The sequence below is a fragment of the Anser anser genome, assembly GCF_964211835.1.
Source record: "Anser anser genome assembly, chromosome: 12".
Lineage (NCBI taxonomy): Eukaryota > Metazoa > Chordata > Aves > Anseriformes > Anatidae > Anser > Anser anser.
In genome coordinates this window covers 16271706-16298494 of record NC_139733.1, presented here as the reverse complement: position 1 = coordinate 16298494, position 26789 = coordinate 16271706, and the positions used below count along the sequence as shown (strand labels likewise).

Here is a 26789-nt window from a genome sequence, read left to right as displayed (position 1 = left end):
CATCTCTAGTCTTGTCTCTATGCTAGAGGTTTCGTTCTCTTGCAGAGTGCTGGAAAGACATTTCTCAGATCCTTTAAGTCACTGAGTAATTTCCTCTCCCTTACAAATTACAGCACATGGTCCTAACGGCAGCACTTCTCACATTGCATGTGCCCAGCCAGAAGTGATTACTAAACACGCATGCATGCGTCGGGAACATTCACATCTGAGCCATGTACGATGTGAATGTCACGTCACAGGGCCCGGCCAGTGAATTTTAAGGACCCGTGTGCATGAGAATGAGTTACTTCACTGATATTTTTTGGCTTTCAAGATTAGATATATTTTTTTCCTGCCTCTGTGAAAATACAGGCTTGTCGTAGATTTTTTTTATCTTGGCATGTTGATGATAGAGCTTTGTTTCCTGATAAGTAGCGTTAACAAAGGTGGTAGTGTGTTTAGATGGATGTGTGTAGCTGACCATGTAAAATGAACAGTGCTCTAATAACCCTTACAGGTGATGCTTGAAACATTTCCAAATAAGAGTGTGAAAGATTTAGGACAGATTCTAATGTCTTAGGCTTCTAGTTTTTCAAGACAAATAGAAGTAGAGAATCCAAACAAAATTTAAACTGTTGAAAAACACAGCAGAAGACCCACAAATAGTGAAGAAAGTCCCCAGTTTCTGTACTTCAGAATAATGATTAGTTGATCTTTCTGATAATTAGCATAACTAAAGACGAGTGAAGTCATTTATTGTAAATTGAACAGACAAAAAACCTTCTCTGCCATGTTACAACTGCCTGCCTTTACGGTGGAGCTCTGAATAGATCCTCTGCAAGAAACCTTTGTATGAAAACAGCAGTGCCTAATTCCCGTGATTAGCGCTGTACGTGCAGCCAACACTTCAAAGCACTGTTCTCTTTACAATAAAGGTAGTTTCCAGGGGATGCACATTTTTTTAAGGTATGTGGCCTAGCATCTTTGACTGTGCTTTATTAGAACTAACATACTGCTCTGTTATCTTTTTCTACCAACCCTGAAGGCCTTTGCTTGGTGGTCAGACTTAATGGTCGAGCACGCGGAGACCTTCCTGTCACTGTTTGCAGTGGATATGGATGCTGCGTTAGAGGTGCAACCCCCAGACACATGGGACAGCTTTCCGCTCTTTCAGCTTCTAAACGATTTCCTCCGTAGTGACTGTATGTATTGTATTTTGATCGTTTCTTTTCAGTGGGCGGCTCAGGTTACTGCTAACACTTTCAGCCTCTCCGCACTGCACAGAGAACTGAGATGGGTAGAGATGCGCAGTACAGACTCTTGTAGCATCGGCTTGATTTTGTTCCATTTCCACTAGAAAAAAAAAAAAGCAATTCTCTGGTGCACACACAGACACCCCTTAAATCAAATGCCCCAGCTGAAGGTGAGAAGTTGAACTTTTATTTTGCTTCATCTTCTCAAGTCTCTCGGTAATGGCTGCCTGACAAGCAGGGAATTTTGTACCCTATCTCACTGTCATTAAATGTGTGTGTTGTTTTATATGTGTTTACTGCATTTATTTAGCATGGAGTAAACCAGTCCCTGCTTTAAAAGACTTTATTGAAGGGAGGAAAAGATTTAAATTAAAGTAAATGAGAGCAAGAGTAATTCAGAAGCCTAGTGCTTTGTGAAATAAGGCTCTTCTCCAAAGCACACATGGGCTCACACCTTCAAAACCCTTGGGGACTTGGCACTCCCCAGGGTGGTGTGACTGCTGCCAGGGAGCTGGTGGCTGAGCTGGCTCTGTCCTTCACTAACGTCCTCAGCCAGGGCCCGACCAGCTTTCTGTCACCATATAAAAAAGCGGGACTCATCCTCCAAGAGCAATTTCCAGTGTCATAGTAGTGAGTAACTGAATAAGAAACGATCCTCCTACCTGCCAAAGTCCTAATGTTTGCCATGCTGTATTTCTTACACTCATTTTATTCACAGGAAGTAATAATGTATTTGTAACCTGTAAGTTTGACATTAATGGAAAAGAAGATTCATTGTTTGTTTATTTGTTTTGATTAAGAAGCCATTCCTGTCTTTGTCATGAGCATCAGTGCCTGATGCCAGCTCCTGTTTTGTTCTCGGAGTTTCTTTCTGTGCGCTGACAAATTCATTGTGTAATGAAGTGCCACGCTGTGGTTTGTTACAGAGCTTTTAGTAACAGTAGTTTCTTACTATACTTTTATTTATCTATTCTAGATAATTTGTGCAATGGAAAATTCCACAAACACCTCCAAGACCTGTTTGCTCCACTTGTTGTTAGATATGTCGATCTGATGGAGTCCTCAATTGCACAGTCAATTCACAGGGGCTTTGAGCGGGAGTCATGGGAGCCAGTAAAGTAAGGAAACCTCCTTTGATACAATTGGAATTTGGGTGCAAATGGATCGAGATTCATGCAGAGATGAATTAGCAAACGTTAGATTGGACGTGCAGAAAGTGCTTTATATTTTCTAGTTGAATGCTAAAAATAGGCCTGATCTCTTCAGGGTTTTCAAGTTAATGAAGGAAATGGTATTTGCTTTTTGAAATGCATTGCTGCCTCAGTTCAAACCGTGTGCCTTTGGACATGGAAGCGTGAAAATGTGAAAACCTTCTTAGCTGGCATGGCTTTTTGGATCCCATCCTAAAAGGCCTTCCCCGATGCTGCTTTTGAACTCAAACAGCTCCTTTTCAGAACAAAACCCTTGCTTTACTGCGTTCAGTCCAGCCCTGTAACCTGAGTGAGTCATTGCTGTATTTATTCTTCCCCGTATTCATTTTTTTCCACCCACCCCATGGAAGGATAGCACATCATCCCCACGGCTGGTGGCTGTGGGCTGTGTCCCCGGGCAGCCCGGAGGGGTCCCAGCCCCGACCGGCTCACGGAGATGCAGAAGGGACCGACCCAGCGGGGACATGGTGACCCAACAGGCCACCAGCATGCAGAAACCCGAGTGAGACCTAGGGAAAGTGATTGAAACAGAATCAGGTATAGATGTGGAGGTCTAGGGGTTGGCCAGCGAGAAATAAGGAGTCTGAGAGAAACCCAAACTGAACCCAAGAGCTAGTGAATGGTGAAAACATGACATTTGCTTTAGATTGCTGTTGTTATTGGACAGGTTTTGAAGCACTGCTGAACCCTGCTGTGCTTGCTGTAAAAGCCCAAGTCGGTTCCTGTGAAGGAAAGAACTGTCTTTTCCTTCTAATAAAGGACTTAAAAGAGGAGGGTTGACTCTGTGCAAGCACCGTGAGCCTGACAGTGCCTCAGACCAGGGATTTTGACCGGATGACTTCTACAGAGACTATTTTCCCTGCTTTTTTTCTCATTCTCTAAGCAAAGTTAAGTGGCACTGCACTCCGAGGTTGCTGTGTAAAAGAACGTGTGGTCTTTCAGGGCTTTTCACACCAAATATGTTCAATTTACAAGGAAAAGAGAATTTGTTCAGCAGCCAGCCTCCCATATGCAACCTGGAATCTGATTACCCAGGTTTTCTCCTTTCTTTCTTGTGCATCCTCAGCATCCATAAGGATTCTGCCTGCCAAGTCGCGGGCCTTTTCTTGACACCTGAGCATCCCCTCTGTTCTGAGTGGGGTTAAGTGGCTGGCGTTCAGGAGTCTCTCTCACTTTCCATTTGCTGTCTTTGGTCTGCAGGCTAACAGGATTAAAAATCCTAAAAAATCTTGTTTCAAATAAGCAGATGTGACCCAGAAAACATAGAAGAAATAGATCTTTCGAGTAGGAGAATGCCATTTTTACAGCCACTCCTTCAAGCAGAATTGCACTTCGAAGTTAGCATTAACTTGAGTTTCAGAGCTCTGCTTTAGCAATGAATCTGTTTGTATTTCCTTGTTGTTATGAAACAGAGGCAGTGAACTCAGTGCAACTGCCTACCTCAGTCGGGCAGTCAATAATCAATTCATTCTGATTTCTCTTTTTTCAGAAGCTGATATTATTTTGGCATTCATTGACTTTCATGGCATAACTATAGATGTACATGAGTACTTGGCTGTGGTACTTGCCTGTAAAAATGCCTTGTTTCTGGGTATGCCAGAATCTATCATTTTCAAGTTATCTTTGATACTTTCTACGTCTTTTCTTAGTTATCTTGTAGTATCTTTGCCCTTTGGGGAGCTTCAGTTGCAGAACACTTTGAGCATCGCAGATTCAAGCGAAAGCCCGGGGTGGGTTATGATTAGATGATTAGATGTCGTACAGACCCGAGAATTTACAAAATTTGTTCCAGCAGGAAAGTGGGTGCTTTTCACAAGAAGCTTGTGTCCATCTGGTGAAAAGATGCACTCTGGGTTTTTTTTCACTAGTCGGTATTTTGTTCTTGTGTCTCGCACACAGAAGTGCGAGTTGCAAATGCTGGCTTCACTTGATCAGACCCAGCACAGGGAGGTACCGGCGAATGCACAGAGGGTGGCACATGCTGTGTGAAGGAGAAGAGGGGAGTCGTTTGTATGACGGTGTTGATGCACTGTTCAGAACTAAATGTTAAGGCGTCTTCATCTTTTGCCTCCTGGGCAGACCACCTGCTATTCTTTGGCTGATCTACAGTGAACTTGCAGAAAAACCCAGGTCAGAGGCGTATTCGGTTGGATCTGCCCTCCTGTATCTACTTCCTTCTTCCCCTACGTGTCCGAGTGCAGCACAGTTGAGTTTTTAGGCCATCGATCCTCAAATATCTTAGACCAACCAATTCCTATCCAAGTCACGGCCTTCTGCAGGCTCTCCAGCAGAGCTTTTCTGGAACTGGACACACTGCAGCATGTGGCTCCAGGGCTTTCCTCTGCTTTGAAGAAAGGCCTTCAGGTTGGCCTGAAAAGGCAGATCGTCGTGGATGTTTGTTCCACTGAGCCTGCTGCTGTCCCACTGTGGATCATTAAAGTCAACTGCAAGAAGGAAGAAGTCTCATTATCTCCTGTAAAGCAGGAAATTATTCCACAGTACAGAGTCTTTTGAAAGGGTTTCTCTGCACTCATGCTTGCAATCAAGGCTGAAATACGTAGCCCTCCATAACCTGACCAGATGGCAGTTTGCACGCATGTATTTCTTCTATTTTCATTGCTGAATACTCTGCACCTTATGCTACGAGGAGTTAGGTATAGAAATCGCAAACAGTGAGGGAGATACTGTTAAGTATTGAAAACATGGGGGAAAAAGCAGCGAGGTAATGTGCTCATGAGGGCTCTGTAAGCTGCCTCTGCAGAGCTGCTGAATTTGCAGGGGGTCCTTGCCCTATCGCTAGAGCAGCTGGTGTGCTCGCATGAATCCACGCCGAGAAGCGTGGAACACTTGTCCCTCGCACAGTCATCCAAGTACGGAGGCTACAGAGCAGGTCTGTTCTCTGGTGAGTTGAGAGGTCTTGGAAAAGTAGGGTTGTGCAATGGGTGGTGTGTTGTTTTTTTTTTTTTCGTGCTAGCTTCTCAGAGAACGCTGATTTATCTCGCAGCCAGCAGACACGTACGTGTGTGTGTGCGTCTCTCTGTGTGTGTCTGTGTTGAAAGATCTTTCTGAGCAAATGCTAAAGCCGGTGCAGCGACAACCAGTTTCAGTTGCTTGACTAGGAAGTTACTCACTGACCTATGGCTGTCTCCACCACACTGTAGTCCTGGCTTAACATCGATTGATTGCTCACTAACCCTTTGCAAACTATTTATAAATGTATCATTCATTTAAGATGTAAGAAATTGAACAGTGTGATTATATTAACCACTTGAAGAGGTTGCACTGCTATAAAATGCTAGTGAAAAACGTTTCCCCTTACAAGAAGTACTGCTGTAGTGAACATGAGTATTTTTGTTACTATTCTGGGTGTCAGTCAGAGGAAGAACACAGATTTGACTGCCTACTTCACTATCAAGCTCTCTGCTTCCCATCAAAGCTTTTGTGAAAAGATTTGCTCTCGAGCATTTGTTCAGCCTAGGCAGTAAGGTAGCGAGCATTTCTAGCGATGGAAGAGACAGGCGTCTGCCTCTCCCATCAGTAAACCATCTCAGGGATCACGTAGGAACCAAGCACTTCAGTACAGACAAGGCTCTCGGTTAGCTCTGTCCTGAAACCGGAGACTCCCCAGTAAAAACACGGTGATTTTTCTGCCCTCCTTCCCATACTGGGGCAACTCTGACCAGTACCACGGTACAGCGTGAGTGTTGGGATGTTGCCAGTCTGCTTGCACGGAGGATTTCCTAGCAGGCAGTACAGGTGAGAGCCACTTGCATCGCCAACAGACACAAATGGGGGGGAATGAGAAGAAACCAAGAAACCAAGCAGTACAGCTCCAGAGCGTGCGTCTTTTATCAAACGTATCAGGAGCCAGTCCCAAAGCTTCTTAAATCAGACAGCCCTCATCTTGTTGATCCAAATGCCCACATTCCCTGCCTGATGGCTGAGGTTATATTTAGCCGTCTATATTAAATAGGCACGGCTGGCTTTTAGAAACAGTTTCTCATCTTGGACCTGTAGTTTTTATGGTCTGAGCAACTGCAGGCTGGAACATTTGTTGGTAATATTAATCATTTTTTACAGGTCTCACTGCAACTGTTAGTCAGATAATTAGATCAGTTGAACCTGCAAAACTGTGCATGTCAATTCAGGAGAATATTTTTAAAATTAGTTACTGTATGTTAACATATTATACTCCATTATTTTGCTGTTTTGTTTTCTTTTAAGAGTACTAGCTTATTCTTGCAACATATCCTTGCATCAGCAAAATAATGTGTTGTATAAAAGAAATATGTTTCCGTGTGAATATAGTATACTGTTTACTCTAGAAGTCATATTTTATTAATACAGTGTTTTTATTAATATAACACTGTCACTTCTTGAATTTTAATATTAAAACCAAAGGTCCTCTGATTTATGTATTTACCATCTGGCTAAGTTATTTAAGTTGCTTTTCCTTATACATTTATATGTTGTCCACCTCTTGCTATTTCTTTATTTATTCCATATCAGTATTTAACCACATGCACTGCCATTTCTGAAGATTTAACACTCTCTCAATCACTGTGGAGTCTGTGTCTCATTCAGTAATCATATCATCTTAATAGACAGACACCGTATGAATGGAAACAATGGATGGCTTTGTTACATTAGTAAATTCTCCTACCTCCTTGCTGCCTAACAAAGACGACAAGCAGATAAAGTGAAGTCAAATCTACTAAGAGGCATAGAAACAAAAGAAAGCAAGAACATACATTTTTTTCACTAGAAAAAGTATATAGATTTTTTTTTTCCCCAGACAAAGGATTTTATTCACGAAGAGAGAATGAGGTTCCAAGTCCCAGTCTATTCCCTAAGAGTTGCCACCAGTGACGAACAGCTCTTGTAGAGATGGAGTTCCTATCTTCTATTGCATTAGGAAACACTTATTCAGTATAGCCAGCTCCGTTCCATTACTTTGGATTTTTTATACATAAAACTTACAGTAAGAAATGCAGCTCAAAATGTGACTCAAGAAAGTTGCTAAAATTTTAACATTCCTTGAAAGACAAAATGTGTAATTTGATGGTTTTCCAAGACTCCTGATAAAGCTGCCTGTACAGCACCTTCTAATTTCATCCAGGGGAATGGGGGAGACCTTTTAAGGTGGCATCTTCTGGTACGGTCACCAGAACCAGGGAAGTTTGAACGCTGAAGCTGAGTCCTTGCACATCAACAGAGAAGCTTCCAGGAACTTCAGCAGTACAGGATGAAGCTGAAATCCTGAAGTCTTGATTCTGTTTTTACTAAGCCTAAATAATAATCTGGTAAAGATGGTGTTTTGAAAACTTCAAGCATGTGGTGTTGCTACACCGCACATTGTTTCAGGAGAAACAATATTTTGGATTAAATTAATACACTAGCCCATTTTTAAGAGATCTCTTTCTGCATAACAACTGCATATCCGAAAATGTTTATTAACGTCATGATGCACAAGTACACCTGCTTCATAAATTAATCTTTGAATATCTTAATCACTCCACAGCCCATTTCCAGCTAAGCAACATTCATATACCAGTCCTGGATTTACTAAATGCAACTCATTCACTGCACGTATGTAGACCTGGGACACGTTTTGTCTTCATACAGAAACGCAAGGGTAGGCTCAGGGCACGAGTCTTCCTTTAGGAAGAACCCAGCAGCTGATCCAGATTTGCACACTTCTACTATTTGTACAGCACAAGATAAACGGAGTTTTGGGAGTAAAATCCTGACTCCGTTGAATTTGGTGGCAAATACTGTTGAGGACTTGAGCAGAGCTAGAATTTCAACCCATGTGTATTGAGTCCTGATTCCAAGAAAAGCTCCCTGACTTTTCCAGTAGCTGGCTTAGCTTAGCGATTTCATGTATCCCTCCAACCTGAGTGCGCTGAACCGAGACTCGCTTCCTTATGAGGTAGATTTTTCCAGGCAAAGGCTGCTCTCTGCACTTTGAAATGGTATCAGGACTTGAAGGTTAACTTATTTTGTGTGGGTGTTTGAGTACTCTGCTAATTTGCTACTTTGTGATTCTTCTTCTTTCATTCTGTTTTTTTTTTAAGTAACTTGCTTTTTATTGCAGACTGCAAAACAGTACACTTAAGCTTCCATACCATGCTTCTTTCTGAAATGTTTTGCTTTAGTTTTTTAACTGTTGTCGTGCTGTGAACTCTGCAGATTTGTTTATGAGTGTCATGTGCTTCTGCTACATCTGCATTGTCACTGTTATGGTATTTTTTCTTTCTGTCTGTTTCTTCCACAGGAGTTTAACAAGTAATCTGCCCAATGTGAATCTACCAAATGTGAATCTCCCTAAAGTACCAAATCTACCAGTTAACATCCCGCTAGGCATCCCACAAATGCCTAGCTTTTCTGCACCGTCATGGATGGCTGCTATTTATGATTCTGAGTGTGTATTCAGTTCAAATTAGATCTCATTTAAATTTAAAGTCATCTTGGCATGGATATGTATTGTTTGTTTCTGCATTATATAAAACTTTAAAGAGTGGTACAGTTAATTAGACATTTTCTGAATGAGACACTAGTGAATTTCTGGCATGTGCATTTTGAGGGTGTCTTGTATAAATCTTGAAAAATTTTTCTTTCTCCCACTGAGAATTTGAGCAAGTATATTGCTTTACAAAATAGCCGTCACCAGCGGGACACGGTCTGGCCAACATACGAACCACAGAGCGTTTAATGTGAGCTGATGTGTCTCAGCAAAGAGTTCTGTCCAAAAGAGAAGATGAAGCAATTTCAATGCCAGTCAACCAATTTCTGTGGACCAGATGTAGATCTAAAAGTAAATTTTCTTTAATGCAAGCTCCGCATTCCTCAGATAATAATTTTGTCTTGATTTTTTTGAACCAGTTTAACACAGAGAAACACCCTGCAAGGATTCTTATTCAGGTTGTGGGAGGCCCATTTGAAACTCTACATCCATCTTTACAGCCTGGGTAATCCCATGACCAGCTAAAGAAAGATCTTTTCAGCATGAGCTTTTGATTGTGGCTGGAGAAATCAGACACTGTGTCAGCACAGTCACTCCGTAGGAGCCTCGGGCTCTTATCTCAGGCTCCCCGTGTGAGACCAAGGGGTGTGCTCAGGAGGGTGGAACTGCACATCCCCCGGCTGAGCACACATCAGGCAGCTTCAGCTCTTTGAGCAGATTTCCCCTACAAGTCCCAGCCACCAAGCAACGCAGAGAGAGGTACAGGTGGCTAAATACCAAATCTGCATTGGAGGCAGCTGGTCTCCCAAGATGTCCTAGCGTAGGACCTGAGATCTTCCCAGTTCCCCTGGGCCATTTAAGCTTATGCTGTCCTGGGATGATCTCAGCCAGTTCTGCACATTTGTGTTGCTTTTTCCCTACCATCTCCTCTCTTCTAAAAGATAAAACCGAAGAAGCCTCCCACATTTTTTTTCTCTCCGTCAGTGTTACTGAAACACCCTCGATTACATCTACACCTGGGGTCCACCAAAATGCCTCTGCCATGCACAGGCTTTATTGCAGAGCAATGGTAATGAACCACAAGTAAAGCAAACACTGATATTTAATTTTTTATTAGAGTTTTTAAACTCTTTAAATACTATCACGGTCATTTATGTTTCAAAGCTATACAACTCATATTCATGCTAAGATAGCTATATTAAAGGCTAGATTAGGCAGTTGCCTGTAAAGAGTACTTGAAAGTTTTAATCTTTTTCTCTGTGCATGCTTTGTGGTATTACCCTTGAAAAGATAAGAATCATGTCATGACAGAAAATTGGATAATCCCTCTGAAAACTTGAACATAAATGGTGTATTGCAAGCTGCCTGGTGATTAGAGTTAAGTGCAGTGCTCACAAGCAAAATATTAACAGTGCAACTTGGAAATAAATCTAATATATTGTTTACTCGCCCGAAGCCCTAATCAAAAGTGAGAAAAAGACCAAAAATAATAATTCTGAAATTTTGAAACCAAATGGGTGTCATAACGTTGCTGTAGTAAATACCAATTACTGTATTTGCACGTATTTAATTATTTCAGACATAAATTCTTGCATTTCTAAAACTGGTCTAGACTGTTAAAGCTTACTTATAGCCAAGCACAGGTTTGAATCAGGAGAAGCTACAAGCTGGTGGCTAGAGCAGCACTGGAGCCTTCTGCCAGCTTGTCCCCTGGTCAGAGGAAATGCCTGATTCTTTATCTTTTCACTTTCCTGGTTTCCTTTTCCTCACCCTTCCCCTCCATCGAGGACGTGTTACCTGTCGCTTAGTGTCAGATTCGTTTTTCCTACAATGGAGATGACCCATCCTTGATATCGTCCTCCCCGTCGGCACAGGACCCGCAGGGCCCCCGGCATGTTGGGGACACGGTTTTCACCTCGCAGTAGCCCACGTGTGTGCATTTAGCTCCGGTCTCCTCTAGCATTAACTCAATGCAGCTGGCATCTGTCACAATAGAAACACCCTCCCTCACCTGTTTCTATAGATGATGTCGGCACAAGTGGTAATGCATGGCGTGTTAAATATCTTCTAAATTACCGTGTTAGCATTAGTGGTACGCGAGGAGGGGGTTGGAACTCTTGAAGCTCCCTTGGTAATTGTTCGGAAAAAAAAAAAAAAGCGAGGGAGAAGGAGAGAGGGAGAGAAAAGGGTTATGGATGCATAAATTTCTCTGCACAAGCAGAGCACAATCGAGTTCTGTATTTTTATTCCGTCAGTGGAGGTTTGGGATATAATTATACTGTGAAAAGAGCCGGTGTAGCTACACACTGCAGGACCAAAGACTTCCATCTGGGCAAGGGTGTGGGTTCGAGAACGCAAGCTTTGGAGAGAAATTCAGAGTTTTGTGACAGACCAAAGAAGTTGCAAAATAAATTTTTTGAAAAATGGAAATCTGTCATCCTCTAGATGCCTTCGCAAGAGGCAGATCTGTGGAAAGGTGCAGCAGTCAATCCAGCCAGAAGGTCTGGATGTGAGATGCCCAGTGCCCTTAGCTCAATTGACTTACCCCCATTTTTTTCCAGCTGTTCAAGAGCTAACGCGTGTCCTCGCTCACCACTTGTTAGCACTGTCCCTTCCCTGGAACCGGGGCCTCAGCGGGAGGGACAAGGCCACCTAAAGATACAATTCGGAAGGGGGAGAATTGCATGAAACCAAATCTTAATAACTGCATACATTCCAGTATGGTAGTTATTACCGATCGAGGATTTTCTACCACGATTCCTGGCCTTAATTTTTAATAACCACATACGTTAATGTGGTTATTAACTAAGGCTGATTTTTACCATACACACGTTCTTCCTGTTAATATGTGTAACTCATAATGTTGTCTTACTCATCTGGTCTGGAGAGTTTCGTGGGTTATGAGAGCAAGGTAGATTAGGCAACTGTATGGTAAAACTCAAAATCCTGATGGTGGAGATTGCCAGCGTTGTCCTGTGTATGAAACTACTGTCTGCTCCACAATTGTTGCAGGAATGGTCTCCACATCAGGTGGCAAAGAGTCTGATGCCACTTATGACTTTTGTTCTCATTCTGCCCTGCCAGCAATGGATCAGGCACCTCGGAAGATCTGTTCTGGAAACTGGACGCCCTACAGACTTTCATTCGGGATTTGCACTGGCCTGAGGAGGAGTTTGGGAAACACTTGGAGCAGCGCCTGAAGCTTATGGCAAGTGACATGATCGAGTCCTGCGTGAAGAGGTACGTGTGCGCACGAGCGAGGCAGGAGCTCACTGGGGGCGGCATTTGTCTCTGTCTCGGTATCAGTGCTGTGCTTTGCCTTTCAGCATCACTCCCACCGTCATTTATTCATGGCCCCAGCTCAGCACAGGCTGGGTGGAGGGACACCTTCTTGCTGTGAACTGTGGGCTTCCCAAACAAGGGTTTGTCTGTTGAGACTCTGGGGAGTGCCTATTCACAATAAGGCAATAAATCACCCACTGTTCTGAGCTTTATGGACTGTTAACTTATTGTTGGTGCTGCACCTGAGGTCGAATCTCTGTAAAATCAGTTTCTTGTCAGCGAGGCCAAGTGCTGAAGGCACAGCCCCAAGGCAGATCCCAGCAAGCACCCAGAAAACACAGATCCAGGAAAAAAATAAACAAGCAAAAAAGCGATTCCAAAAAGGTCGATAGTGTAGCTTGGCACACAGGCTTCACATCTGCTGTTGAAAAAGAAAAGGCACCGTATCATCACAGGATACTCACCTGCAGATCTCACAAAAGAGAGAGGTTTCTTTAAAAACTTGCAAACATACAGGCAGCCGTCACTTTGAAAACAAAATGTTACGGTTAAATTGTCAAACTTCCCACAGCAATTCATGTTCATTTGGTGTCAGAGCTGTTCAGGCAGGAGGAAGAAATGAACTTTGCATTCCATCGTGCAAAAATTAATAGACAAAGAGACAGACCAAAGGAAAAATGAGTGCCAAATACAGCTGGTACATGCTAATAATAGCCGCAATGTGCGATGTGGCTGTTCTGTACCGCAGTTGCCTGGCCGCTCTGCAAGCGCGAGCTGGGATTTGTTGTTCGCACGTCCTCGCAGGCTGGATATTCAACGTCACTGCACGAGGAGGCACGTTCGGTCCCCGAGATGGAGGCAGCAGGCTCGCCTGCTGGCAGCGGGCAGCTCGAGGCTTGCTCTTGCACCCTTTTGAAGTAAAACCCTGGGCACTAGAAATACAATGAAATGGCCATGATGTCCTTGGCTGGCACGGCAGCTGAGCTCCAGTTGCCAGGCCATTCTTTAGAAACAAATGCAGTGCTGTAAGCTGCAAATGCTCCAGGTGAGGCAGTGCTGGGATCCTCCCGCAGCAGTGTAGGCGCTGGTTTGCAGTCTGAAGTGATCGGTGGAGATCTTGGGCTCTGCTCCTCTGTGCTTTGCTTCCACCAGCCTCACTGAAGGCCAGCAGCGTGCTCAGTGGAGCTCTGCTCTCCACTGTGCCCCCAGCACCACCAGAAAAATACTGGTTTTTCTCTGTTTTTTTAAACACTTGAAACTGAACACCGTTGCTGCACCTGCGGTGCAGTTGTAGCTGCGATGATCTGCAGAAATAAGACTGGGTTAGGTTGGCTGAGATAACGGGGAAAAATAAGCCATTTTCCAGGTGCATCTGAAGAGGGGTTTTTGTGCCTGAAAGCTGGCTTTTTTTCCCAACTGCTCCAACCTTTCTACAAATATATTGCCCCTCTACAAAAACCTGGCCTAGCTTGCGATGGTGTGACTATATATAATGGTTCTGAGCATAAGTAAGTAGGAACATGCTCATCTCTGCGAGGAGATGGAAAATCCCAGTCACTTTTGGTCCTTTCGGTAATTATCAAGATTCTAGTCCCCGAGTCCAGGCTAAATCTGGCACTGGTAATTAAATCAGTTCAAATGCCACTGCTGATGTAAACCAATATGCTGCTTTCCCTATTTATATCACCTGCAAACAGGGCCTGGCTAAGGTTTCTTTAGCAATTTCAGTTTGACACAACATTTTTCTTCGCGTCTGTCTCTGAACTGTTGAATGCCATGGAGGAGCCACCCCGCCTTCCACACTTGGTTGTATTTCGGGGCTGTCAGGAAAGCAGCCCTTGCAAGGCAGGCCTGTTCTGCTAATACATCCAGGCAGGAGGACCTCTGCACCAGCCCAGATCTGAGCCCAAGAACGGGAGTTTCACATTTGTAAATTAGTTTCCATTTGCATAACCCTTGGGGGATCTTTCAAGATCAGAGTTATTCCTGAGCTGCAGCTGATATTATTTGTTATTTCTAAATTGAAGCTCCTATGTTAATTTGTTGGCGGGTTCTGTTGGATGTGATAATTGTTCCGTGCTAGGTTAGGTTAGTGAAGTACCTCAGGAATCTGCAGAGGGGCTCAGGAGAAAGGCAAGGGGGTGCCCACTGATCTGCAAGGCTTCCCAACGCTAGAGTTCCGAATATCTCGGTATTTTAAAATGCGACACGGGATCACGTTCTGTAGCCTTTGCTCCACAAAAGCTCTGTGTGGGCTCGTGCAACGTGTGTGTTCATCCATGCACGACTGCACGTGTGCACATGGTGCAGATGTATTGTGGGGAGTGTGTGTGCCTTGGACAAACACTCCTGTGAGCTTACGAGACAATCAGAAAGTTTTGGCAAGCAAAGAAAGTCGTGTAGACCTAAACCCACAATGATCTGACAGTGTCCTTTCAGTCGAGCAATGAAGGAGTTCCTGGCTTTTGTAGTGGATATTATGGAGTAACAGGAGCTTCTTTGAACTCACCAGCCTTGCTGTTTGCCTGTGGTTACAAATCAGCTAATGCAACCAAATTATAGGTGTACATCAACACTGCTGTTTGCAACATCATCACACTGTTTATCAAGCACGAGAAAGTCGTAGTTTCTCTGAAACCGTTGCACACTTTATAAATAGTGTGTACTCTGGGGAGCGCGTTTCTTTTTAAACTGGGAAATCATTTTTAGTAAGAGCACGTTTGTAACAATTGTACTGGAACGCTCCCAGTAGCACTCAGCTTTCTGTTTTGTTGAACTCTTCGAAGCCGTGTGTTTCACATTATTATTAGCTTCAGTATTTTAAAAAGTAACTGAAGCATCTTTTTCTACTTCCCTTAACAGAACCAGGATTGCGTTTGAAGTAAAACTGCAAAAAACCAGCCGATCAACAGATTTCCGAGTCCCTCAATCAATATGCACCATGTTTAATGTCATGGTAGATGCCAAAGCTCAGTCAACAAAGCTTTGCAGCATGGAAATGGGCCAAGAGGTAAAAATGCAGGTTCTTCCTTTCACAGCTTTTAAAGGCAATGTAATGAAATTTCCTATCTTGCTCTGTGCTAAGTTAAGAGGCATGTTAGCACTTGTGGATTTAGCCTTCCATATAGAGCGTGCAGATGAATATGCAGGGTGTTGCTCTCAAATAAACCCGATGAATATGAACATTCAGAATGCCAGCCACTTAGGAGTGATTTTTTGCAAGGGCTGTGGTGTGCATAAGGTACCTCTAAAGCTTGCTTGATGTGTGCTGACCATATATATTAAGTCATTAACCGCATTTTGGAGCCAGGTGTAGGCAACAGACTTCTTGTATATGACTGTTTTCTGGAGACAAACACGCGGAAAACAGAAGTGCCAAGTTGCTGGGATTCTTGTAAGGAAAAGGAAAGTCTTACAAAAGTAGACTGAAATTCGACTTCCTCGAATATGGGCTAAAATCAGCAAGCCTGATGGTCCTGGCTTTCCAGGTTCTTAATGACTCAAGTTTCCACACAACAAACCTGTTTTAATTAACCACTGCTGTAGTTTTTCTTCTGAAGCCATAGCTGCAGGTTGAAGTTTCTGTGAATTAGAAAGACATGCTAAATTGGATTTGATTAAATGCATCATAATGATCATTTTGTTATAGTGGCTCAAAGCCAAATTAAATATTCATAAACCAGTCTAGAATAAATTCACAAATACTGTCTGCCTCTCCTATCCTGCTGCTTGTCATCATTTCCTAGGTAAGCCTTCTCATACAACTTTGAGTGGTCAGGTTTTACAGTCAGCCCTTGCAAGTTACTTGTTTTCTTTAGCTATTTATGGTGGCGTTTTGGAGATCAAGCCAACTCCAGTATTGTGACAGAGCAAGCTTGTTGCATTCAGAAAATCACCAGGTTAAGTATTAGGATGGCAGGAGGCTGATGTTAGCTCTATCTGTAAATCGTGTGCCCAGGCACTCGTTGCATCTTCCCATGCTAACGTGGTGCTCGGTGGTTGCCACGGCTTCCTCCAAATTTTGAGCATCGGTCACCGTGCACGTTGGGCCATAGCTGGGTGGCGAGTACGAGGAGAGCGGGCAGCAGCACGGGCACATCTCAGTTGTGCCAGGGCTGAGCGCTCGTCTCTGCAAATCTGCCTGGCCTGCTTCCAGGAGGTGTTTGGTACAGCAGCCCTGAGCGAGCGCAGCTCCCGTGGCAAGCAGCACTTGCTGGGGTACAAGGATTTTAACAGATAGCTGAACTAATAGAGCTGCAAAGCAGATGTAAATTATCAGTGCATAAGTTACCGTTTAGGGCTGCAGCATTTTATACACCCTCCCTTTTTCTTTTCTTCCTTTCAATGAGTGTTCCTACCTCCCCCTCCGTTCGCTCATGCCATGAGATGCTCGGGCTGGGGGTCGTGGTAAAGGAGCAGAGCTCTCCCTATGCACAGGACAGAATGCCACCCCAACTCTTCCAGTCCCTGTGGAAACGATGGCACAGATCGACAGCAGATAGATGAGAGACAGGGTTGTGAGGGAGGGCTGGAAGGCAGGGATGCTCCTCATTGCCAGGAGCCCCCATCAGAGCTGCAGCCACCAGCCTGTGTCCCCAGGGCTGCTGCACACCTTGCACCCCTTCACCCAGCACCATCCGCAGCTACGCTCCCTCAAGGCAAGGTCCCTTTGCGGAGAGTTCAAAAGCAGCAAAAAGGGCTAAAATTGTCCGCGGCGCCGTTCCCACGTCACAGTTTGCCCAGACCGTGCCGAGGATGACATTTTGATGGGAAACAAGCCTCTGATTTTTCTCACTGTCAGGGCTGTACGTGGGCAAAGACAAACTTGGCGCATCATCTGACCTCGCTCCCGGGGACTCCCTCCCACCCCGTGGCCTTTCTCCGAAGCATACCTTCGGCTACACGCACTTCAACAGACACTTGAATGCATTTTGAGAGCAGTACCCTGTGAAACAAACACCCATCATTTCATTTCCATTTCGTTGTCTCTAAAGGCAGCTGTTAAAACATTTGGTAAACATACTTTACCATCTTAAATATTTATTTTTCCTCTGAATTTTTAATACATCTAAGGGGATAAATGTATGTATTAAATGTTTCTCAGTTGGTCTAGTATGTTTCTATTTAATATCTAAGGTCAGATGGTCCTTAGAGAAATACAACGTACACACAATCTGTTACATGACAAGGCAAGATACTCATCACATAAAGTCAAGTTGAATCATTGTAGTGCACTGATTAGGGATTGTAATAATCGAGCTAATAGAAAGCTGCGATGAACTCCACCAGCAGCGGTTGCTGCGCCGAGCGAAGCAAAGCAGCTCCGCGATCTTTAACCCCGGGCGTTTTCCGAGGCGATGCAAAGGGAGCTGCTAGAACCGCTAGTTTCGGAGCCAGCCAGCTCTGAACGCCTCCCCGGGCACCATTTTTCATCCCGCTGTCCTCCCGGCCCCATCCTGGCAGGGAGTGCTTTTCCCCAGGGTGAGGAGCCGGGGCCGCCGGGGCCATACCCTGCAGGGTCCCCAGCCCCGGGGCAGCCCCGGGGTCTTTGCACCCTGGTGGGAAGGTGCGGTCAGAGCCCTGCAGACACCACCGTGGTGCTTGCACAGGGCCTCTCCTGCTCTCAGAGATGCCTGCTTATTCCATCAGTGCTCTTATTTGCTTTTTAAACAAGCTTTTAATTGAAAATGCATTGGTGAAGGCGTTTCGCGCTCTGTTTTGCATGTACCTAGCTATTTTTGAGTTAAAACTCATGATTTATCCAATGTAAAAACCCCAGATAGGAATGCCCACTAATGAAATAAGCATGTCTTTTGGAGTAAAATATGAAACTAGATATTGAGTTGGGGGAATTTTGCTCTGAATTTGATAAATCATCCTTTACAGTGGGCAACCATCTCCAAAAGTGTATGCACTGCCAGGCCGCCCTGGCTGTGCAGCCACCTCGCAGCCCTCTCCCACGCCTCCTGCGTTTCTCTCCTCCATCCCAGAGCCCCAGCAGCCCCTCAGCTGCCCTGCTCCTCTCTTCCTCTCCTTCTTGCCTTCCCAGTCTTCCTGCCCGCTGCCTCCTTCCCAAGAAAGGGAATTAGCCAAGTCCAAGGTCTCCCACATGCGCAGCAAGTAAAACCTCGTGGGAAAGACAACCCCAATGCGTGCATCTCCTTCATCACCTTCCTTAGGAGGTCCTGGCCGTGTGTGCTGAGGACTTCGGCAGCTCCCCCCATATCCAGCTGTTACCCGTCCCTTTCACCCCGGAGCCACATTTCCAGCTGGGCCAGGTCAATCCTGGAAGCTGATGAGGCCTAACCCTACATTAAAGAGCTCAGTCACAGATAACTGCGATTCCTGCAAGGTGCTCGTATACGTCTGGACCTGCAGAGCAGGACATTGAAAAGGGATCTCCAAAAGCAAACGTTGTTGGTTTGCGTGCCCGGCCAGAGGGACTCCTGTCCTGCCCCGTGGGGACGTGGGGACAGCACCGCATGCCCCTGCCTCGCTGCAGGACCCACCTGGCTCCTTCCCCTTTGGAGTAAGAGAAAGCCTCAGGGGACTGCCAGCAGGTAGCCAACGTCCTGCCCCTTCCCCGTGTTCCTTGCTGCACATACTACGGGCAGCCAGCTCTGACGTGACAGTGAGAGGAGGTTTTGATCATGTTTCATTTCCCCCTGCGTATTGTTTCTGTGCGTGATGCTGTTATCATAGCCACAGTTAAAAGGTCCCCCCTTTTCTTTAAGATTTTGTTTTATTTATTGTTTATCTTCATATTTTCTTTTTCCTGTCTTTCGCACTTTCCTCTTTATTTCTGTCCCCAATCATCTGAAAAGTTTGCTAAAGAGTGGGTAAGTGTGTCCGACTTTTTTTTCTTTGTTCCAAATTCCTGTGTTAATGTGTTGTTGTCGTAGGAAAAAAAAAAAGAAACCAGAGAGCAGCTCAGACTGCTGATCAGACACTGAGACCAACGTCTAGCATTTGTAAAGCCCTCGCAGTCTTCGTTCCCAAAGTCTGATTAGTATTTAAAGCAGATTTGTCTCTTTCAATGTGATTTGATGTTAACATTTTAAAACAATATTAATGCCAAGTGGTAATGAATATAGTGACTAGCACCAGTGCTTGAAATGTTTGACTGAAAAATCAAATGTTTTGTGTTGGAAAGCAGTCATAATCAGTATTTTCTCAGTCCATTGAAAATAAGAATATACTGTATGTTTTCACTAATTAAATCTTGTATTGGAAACAGGTCTTTTCTAAATTAGTGGAAGACTGTATTTTAGTACCTATTCTAGCCATATTGCAGCTGATTGCATCAGAGCTCCCAAGCTTAGGGAGGTTTGGCATGTGCAGAGATTGGGTTGCAGACAGAAGCAATGCTGCTGCTGCAGGCAGCGGCGGCGGTGAGCGGTGCTGAGCGCGTGCCGTGGTGCCTGCTAACGTGCAGGGCTCGGGGCTGTGCTGGCTGCCATCTTCTGCACGAGGAAAAAGACCGATCCAAGTCTGCTGGGTTTCTTTAAAATATATTTCATAGTCACTGAGCAAAGCGTTTGAACACGTGCTTAATTTTAACCGTGTGCCCGCTGAACCCGATGCGTAACGCACCTTTGGGTGCTCTGCTGAAGCACACTGGAAGTGCAGAGCACCTTCCCCAGGGGTTCAGCCCACTGCAAACTGCCCCGGTGCAGAAAATGCTCTCTGCTCCCTTTCTGAGGGTTGGGTGTTTTGCAGTGCCCTAGGCAAGGGATGGGGAAGCACAAGGACTTGAGGATCTTTAGCATCCTGGGGCTTGCTCTCAGATGTGGCAAAAGCCTCCCCTCCGATGTGTGGCTGTGGCTCCTGGAGCTGCAGCCATGCAGAAGAAGGGCAGGGTTTGCCCATGCTCCGCCAACTGATGGAGGATTCTCCCAAATTCGAGGTTTCTCCTTTGAGTGTAAGTAATCTCCAGCCCCTGTGGTGGAGCACACGGTAACGAGCTGTGTAGTTCTTCAGATTAATACTACTGCATATCGTAGTTTGCCAAGAGAAGAGACTGACAACCGTAGAGCTCTCGCCTGTGATCAATGCTAATATTTTCCTCCGCCTCTCCTTTTATTTTTCTTTAGCACCAGTACCATTCAAAAATAGACGAACTAATTGAGGAAACCGTCAAAGAAATGATAACACTCCTAGTGGCAAAGGTAACCTTCAGCTTCAGGTGAAGTGATTCACTGTTAACATTGCTTTTTTAATATGTGCGTTTCCATTAAAATGTGACACATTAAGATGTTGAATTGGCTTCTCGTTTCTCACAGGAAAGATCATACGTCTCCCCGTTCTTTCATGGTGACTCTTTGATGATTAGGAACTGCATGCGATGCAGTACGCTGTTAGCAGGATTGACATACTGGGCCAGAAGTGGTTCTGAGGAATGGGGTTTATGTTTGTGGGGTACAACCCCATGGCCAGCATCACCCCGCTGCAGTGGGGTGGCACTACAAAGCGCGGCTGCGTAGACGTTGGGGTGTCGCTCAGAGGTGGTCACCCCTCCTACGCCGAAGGTTGTGCGGACAAAATAGCTTGTCTTGCTCAAGATCACCATATGCTCGTCTTAAGAAATTAATTTAGAGGCGACAGTAGTGGGAAGTACATTCCCAAATGTCAGGTTTAATTGTTTGGAGATTGTTGTTTTTTTGTTGTTTTTTTTGTTTTTTTAATCAGACTCAGCTCCTCTAGTTCAGCTGCCAGCATTTCCCAAGGGGTGTTGTGTAGGTCTGGTGTGTTGTGCTAACACACGGGGAACTGGGAGGCAGGGAGAAGGATGGTGGGGTGTTTTTTCCTATAGTTTCAAACTTTCTGAGAACAAGTCATCCCTATTATACAGTGGAGACCTTTAAACATACTCTGCCAACATATGCCAGATCAATTCTTCTGCAAGAATACCCAGCTAGCTGCGTGCTTGACACTGCGTGCTGGAGCAAGGACCACCGGCTTCCCCCACTGGAGGGGCCGTGCTGGCTTCCACACCCGCTGCACCCACCTCCCGTCCCCAGCATCACCCCAGACACCAAGGGGTGACTCCCACCCGGCAAGCACTGCACCCCATAGCACCCAAAAGGCAACGCTCCTTTCTCCCCGCTCCCCAGCCTGCTGGGTGCATGTTATCCCTTCCTCTGGCAATGCCGAGAGCTCCACTTCCCTGAAGCCAAGCCTGATTTTTATACCCTTGTTCAATTACTAAAAATAATTGCAGTGTTTTTTGTGTTCGTAGTTTGTCACCATTTTGGAAGGAGTCTTGGCCAAACTGTCTAGATACGATGAAGGAACTTTGTTTTCTTCTTTCCTGTCATTTACTGTAAGTACAGACCATATCTTCCTTTGTTGGTTTTTTTTTTCGTTTTTTTTTCCTGAGTTATAATCTCCTGCTCTCCCAGGACTAGAGAAGCTACATAATAATAATAATTCTGCCATTCTATGATATTTGATTTTGATTTGATTTCTATGACACTGTAACCCCCACACAAATAAGCAAACATCCTGCTTACAGATACACGGTACTTAGACACCCAAGAAGCATAGGCTGTCATCCTGTAGCACGGTGTAAAGCTGTGGTCAGTCATCATTCGGGTTGGTGGAGTTTATTCTGTTGAGGAAGCCTATGAAGCTGAAGAAGAACCACTGCACTGTAAATCCAATTCCCATAGTTTAGCAATCTGAGCTGTATTCCAGAAAATATTTCTGACAGTTTCCTAGGACAAACGCAGCAGCTGATTTCCAGAGGCCTTCTGAAAATGCGTGCCCCAGAATTTACCAGAGCACCTGTTTGCAGGCCTGACTTCTCTCATCTGGGCTCACAAAGAGGTGTGCAACCAAATGCACGCGTCTGGGGTTGCTTGGAAAGTTGCATTAAAAAACTCGTTGACTGGCCTGGCCTCACACGTGCAGCCTTGTCGTGTGCTCACTCCTTCAGAGACCAGGCAGGAGGCAGAAGGCTCTGCTCTGCAAGCTCGAAAGGCTTTCCAAAATCCCTGTCAGGAGTACTCATACCTCCTTGCAGTTGTTTGTTGTTTGCTGCTCTTGGCCCCTTTCTGATGGGTTTGAGGCAGTTTTGTAGCATCCTTTTGGAAGCAGGGGTGGTGAAGATAGACGTCGGAAGACTTTCTAGCCGAGGCAAGAAACTTTGCGCACAGGCTCTGGCTGCGTCCCGGCTCTGCCACGGGTGCTGGGTTCCAGCTAAGCACCCCAAATGCTCAGCTGTGCTGGAGGCACTTTGTTCCTGGAGCAGGAGGCAGGGGAGGGATCCCACACACAGCCCCGCAGCACAGCCCCTCTGCAGCATAACCCCAGCATTGCCGCCTGGGGGTTTGGGGCAGGCCTCGGGGTGGCTGCCTTCCCTCGCTTCGGTGCCACGGGGGGTTAGGAGGTGCTCGAGTGCCAGCAGCAGGGGATGTGGAGGCGGCAGCTTTTCAGGCATTGGAAATACCAGCATCAGCCCGGGCAGGCAGTGATGTGCAGCCCTTCCTTCTCGGTGAAGCCAAGCTGTTCCTCGGCTGCTGCTGCGCTGCTTCCACCGCACCCTGCTGTGTACACGGCCCCGTGCCGCTCCCTTCGATTGCCAACCTCGTGTCCGTGCTCAGGCTCTGAGCACCCCTGAGGAGACAGCACATGGGTGCATGGGGGTCACTCATCCTCCCTCTGCGGGGATGGGATTTACCATATTTTCCTGCTTGGGTGAGCTTTAGGATGCCCTGCCCTCTCGTCATAGTTCTGATCCCTCACCCCTGCAAAAGGCCGTGGCGCACTGCAGAGGAGCAGGGCTGCTGCCTGCCAGGCAAGAGGCGTCTCTCTCTTGGTCCCCGTGTTTGCTGGGAGGGCAGCTGGGATGCACTGGGCAGGAGGAAGCTGAGGAACAGCCCCAAACCGTTCAGTGCCGGGCTTAGAAAGCCTCTGCTGAGCAGCACCGTTCCCTGCGGGAGTAATGCGACTCGCTGTGTTTAGTCTTTGCAGCGATAAATAGAGAAATTCTCTCTTGTTACAGCATGCTTGCACCACCTCCCACGTTTTCCCTGTCTGAACAAATACAACAAAGTGTTATGGTCCAAGCCTCCGAGATCTAGAAAGCATTAGTCTCCCACCCCCTTCTACCGACTTCTTTCATCGCATGTTTTCCAGGCTCTCGGCAAGTGACATGTAATCGGGGGTCTTGTGACAGACAGTTTTATCACCTAGTAGGCTATCCTCATTTCCAATTCTTGCCTCGAAATTCAAGATAAAATTAATGCATCTGTTGTCCTAATAAATTCTCACTAGCCACTTCTCCTTGCAGAGCACTTTGGGAGGAAAATACCCTTCTAAATTTGGCCAGACTTTTTTTTTTTTTTCTGTTTGTTGCTACATTTAAGTGCATCTCAGCAGCAGCAGCCCAGGCCTTGGATGGGTGTCTGCATGTGAAGCTCCACTGAGTCACAGGAATGACAGCTGCTAAAATTCCCTTTAATCTGGATGGCCTCTGTAGGCGGAGAATTACACCTACGGTAATTAAAACTAAAGACTGCATATTACCCGAGGGAGACAGAAGTAAAAGATCTTATTTTTGTTCTGCACGAAATTTGTATGGTAAACTGAGACGTTTCATGGCAAAGTCACATAATTTGTGAAAAACGGCAGCCTAGCAAAAATCACACAACATCCGGCAGTTTGGAAATTTCACTGAATGTAGCCAAATCTGAGTTTAAAGAAAAACAAGTAATTATTCTGATTAAAGGGGAGTGGGCAGGAGAAGAAGCTCAGTTTTTTTGTGGGTGGAGGGGGGGAGAGATGGCAGGAAGTTGCCTGAGTTATTCTTGTTGCCTGTTGGCTTGGGGGAAGAAGAGGCAGTGGCACCGAGCTGGACCCAAGAGCTCTCGGGTTCCTGGTTTCCTCTGCAGGAGCTGGACAAGTGAGGGTCCAGCCGTGGTGTTTCGCACGCTGATGCTTGAGGATGCCTGCTGTGGGCTGCGTGGCTTGCCCCGATCGTGGTCCTGGACTTGAGGTGCTGAGCCTGCAGAGCTTCAGCGCTCTCTGGGAGGGAAGGAGCTCGTTCCTTTGGAGTCAGCGGGTGCAGAGCTGGCACCGCTGGCCGGGCTCCTTCATGCAGGGAGGACGGGGCTGCTCCGCTCCCGCTTTGCAGGAGCAAGGACAGCACTTCGCTGCCCGGCGAGGAGTTGCGAGGATAAATGCATCGCCAGGGCAAGGCATCCAGCCAGCTGGGCACGGGGGTACCGGGAAGCAAGATGAGCACCGCTTCTTCGCGGGGAGCCAGGGCTCGGCATCGATTTTGCCGTTTGCTTCATAAACGCGTGGCTGGGGACCTGCCCTGTCCCCCTCCGGCCCCTTGTGCCCACAGGCAGCACCACACCGCCCTCCTGCCCTCCCCTCTGCTCCTCCAGCCCGGGCGCTGCGAAACGCTCGCAGCGTTCACCTCGGCAATTACCACCAGTCTGGTCTTTTGTATCGCCTCATTGTGCTTAATTATGCACCCCCCACACACACCATATGAGTACTTCCACCCACTCTCACATTCTGTCTCACACATACATTCATTCTCTCATTCGGGACACATAATTTATTCATCCCAAGATGCAACTGTGTGCGTGTTATATTTAGGCTGTTTTAATGGTAGCTTTAGAAATATTTAAAAGCAGGTGAGCTTTTACACCCAAACAAAGATGGCCGGCAACGCTTACCCTAATTAAAAGCAGAAGCGTTGTGGAAAATCCCAGCCGTACACTTTCTAGACACGGTGCCTTATGCTGCAGTGGTAAAAGGGTCTCTCTGGCCAGCTGGGAGCTGCTCAGTTGGAAAAGTTGGACCTGGCGGCAGGGCCGCCTGCCTCCGTGCCAGGCAGCGGGCTCTGCCCCGGGGCAAAGCAGAGACCAAGTAAGTTCGGGGCCTTACGGGCTTGTGAGGACACACGGTGTGCTGCGTCCGCCCCCTGGTACCCTCCCGAAAATAACATCTTTAAGCCGGGATGAGCACAGGTGCCCCGAGCCCATCACCGGTGCCACCCCTCAAAGGGAAGCGTGGTCCTCAGGGTGCTTGGTGGGGCCGTCCCCGCGGGCCTTGGCCTGTGGCTCCCCAGGGGACAGACACGGGCTGCCTGGGCGACACGTGGCGTTAGGTGGGGAAGGAGGCCTCCGAAGCAAGTAGCGATGTCTCCTGACGAACCCCGTCTTCCCCCGCTCGCTTAAGGAGAAGAGGGAGAAGCGCAACTCCCACACTGTCATCTGTTGCTATTAGAGCCTGAGCAGCAGCAAAGTTACCTCTCCAAAACAACAACAAAAATACCACCCCTTGCCTATTCTTTTAGATGGGAAGCGTACTTTTTGTCGCCCTTTTTCCCCCACTCAGCGTTATGTTGCCCTGAGCCCGGGTGCAGAAGCTACTGCTGATGTTTAAAGAAAAAGCCTGAAAGCGTACTGATGGTGGAAACTCTGTTCTTGTTCCTTTTACAGGTGAAGGCTGCTTCCAAATACGTGGATGTACCCGTAAGCTCAATTTAAACAACTTCTGTCATAGTAATTTGCTTCGTGGTTTGTTTTATGGCATGTGTAGCAACCCACATTATGCATTAACAGCCAAGATTGAACCGTGGGCCCTCGCACTTCTAACATTTGAACTGGAAAGAATGTCTCCATGACGCTAATAATCAGCACTTACCCTCTTACGGAGACCTACGAGGCTCTTAAGGCAATAATTTGCAGATGGTGTCAAAAAAAGTACCACATTTATGCAATTGGCTTGAATCACATCAAAAAAAAAACCAACAACAACAAAAAAAAAAACAGGAGCAGTTCATTCTGTTAATTCTTCATTTGGACTTGTACAAATACAGAATAATTTCCAAACAAAAAGGTCCAGACATGTTAGAACTGAGCCAACACACATCTAACACATTAGCTAATCTATTTTATTTTTGTTCTTCTAATTGTTGGTTTATTTTACTCTTTCAGAAAAATGACTTTTTCATTACTTTCGGGAAATGGCGATGAGTTAGCAACATGTGTTTGGGAAATTGTTAATGAAATTTTTTCCCCTTTTTTTCTCTAATTGGTATAGGAAAATTGTACATCGTCTCCTCTAATTAGACCTTGATTCACAGAGAAAAGAGCCCTTAATGTCCTTAGACAGAGCACTTAACTTGCCAGAAATTTACAGTTAAATGGAGTTGAAATGTAATATGTGAGTGTTGGATGGAATAAGGAGTTACTGTTACATTTACAGGCAGAGAGGCAATTACAAATAAATTTCAAATAAAAAAAGAGTAGTCCTTAATATCCCACACCGAATCCTGAATAGATAGTCAGGGCAGTGTAAATATATAATAGATAGTCAGGGCAGTGTAAATCAAGAGTAACTGAGTTGTGTTTGATGACCTGTATGTGTAATGTACAGGCATTTAATGCGGATGCAATTGGTCAGCATGTTCCCACATGACAACCTGACAAATGTATCGGACATCATGGACTGCGTCATCTGCGCCCAGTGTTTCCCAAGACAGACTTTTCCCACAAAATACCCCTAGTCCAGCCTGGGGAAGGCAAACTCTTGAAAAGTGAGAGGTGTTGTTTGCTTTGGAATATCGCAGTGCAG

At 45.8% G+C, this 26789-nt stretch overlaps 1 protein-coding gene across 13 annotated transcripts in view; it reads left to right on the top strand.

The window, feature by feature from the left end:
- The window catches only part of CADPS (calcium dependent secretion activator), a 202774-nt gene that overhangs the window by 154526 nt on the left and 21459 nt on the right, over positions 1-26789 (top strand). For 8 of the 13 annotated variants that reach the window (XM_083795708.1, XM_083795707.1, XM_083795706.1 and 5 more), the window contains 8 exons: positions 1025-1181; positions 2209-2350; positions 8721-8867; positions 11994-12149; positions 15054-15201; positions 20285-20359; positions 21430-21513; positions 25652-25684. In XM_083795708.1, the coding sequence (XP_083651834.1) occupies positions 1025-1181; positions 2209-2350; positions 8721-8867; positions 11994-12149; positions 15054-15201; positions 20285-20359; positions 21430-21513; positions 25652-25684 (942 nt within the window). The remainder of the gene's footprint in view (positions 1-1024; positions 1182-2208; positions 2351-8720; positions 8868-11993; positions 12150-15053; positions 15202-20284; positions 20360-21429; positions 21514-25651; positions 25685-26789) is intronic. The other 5 variants (XM_083795704.1, XM_083795703.1, XM_083795702.1 and 2 more) reach the window with 1 other exon arrangement.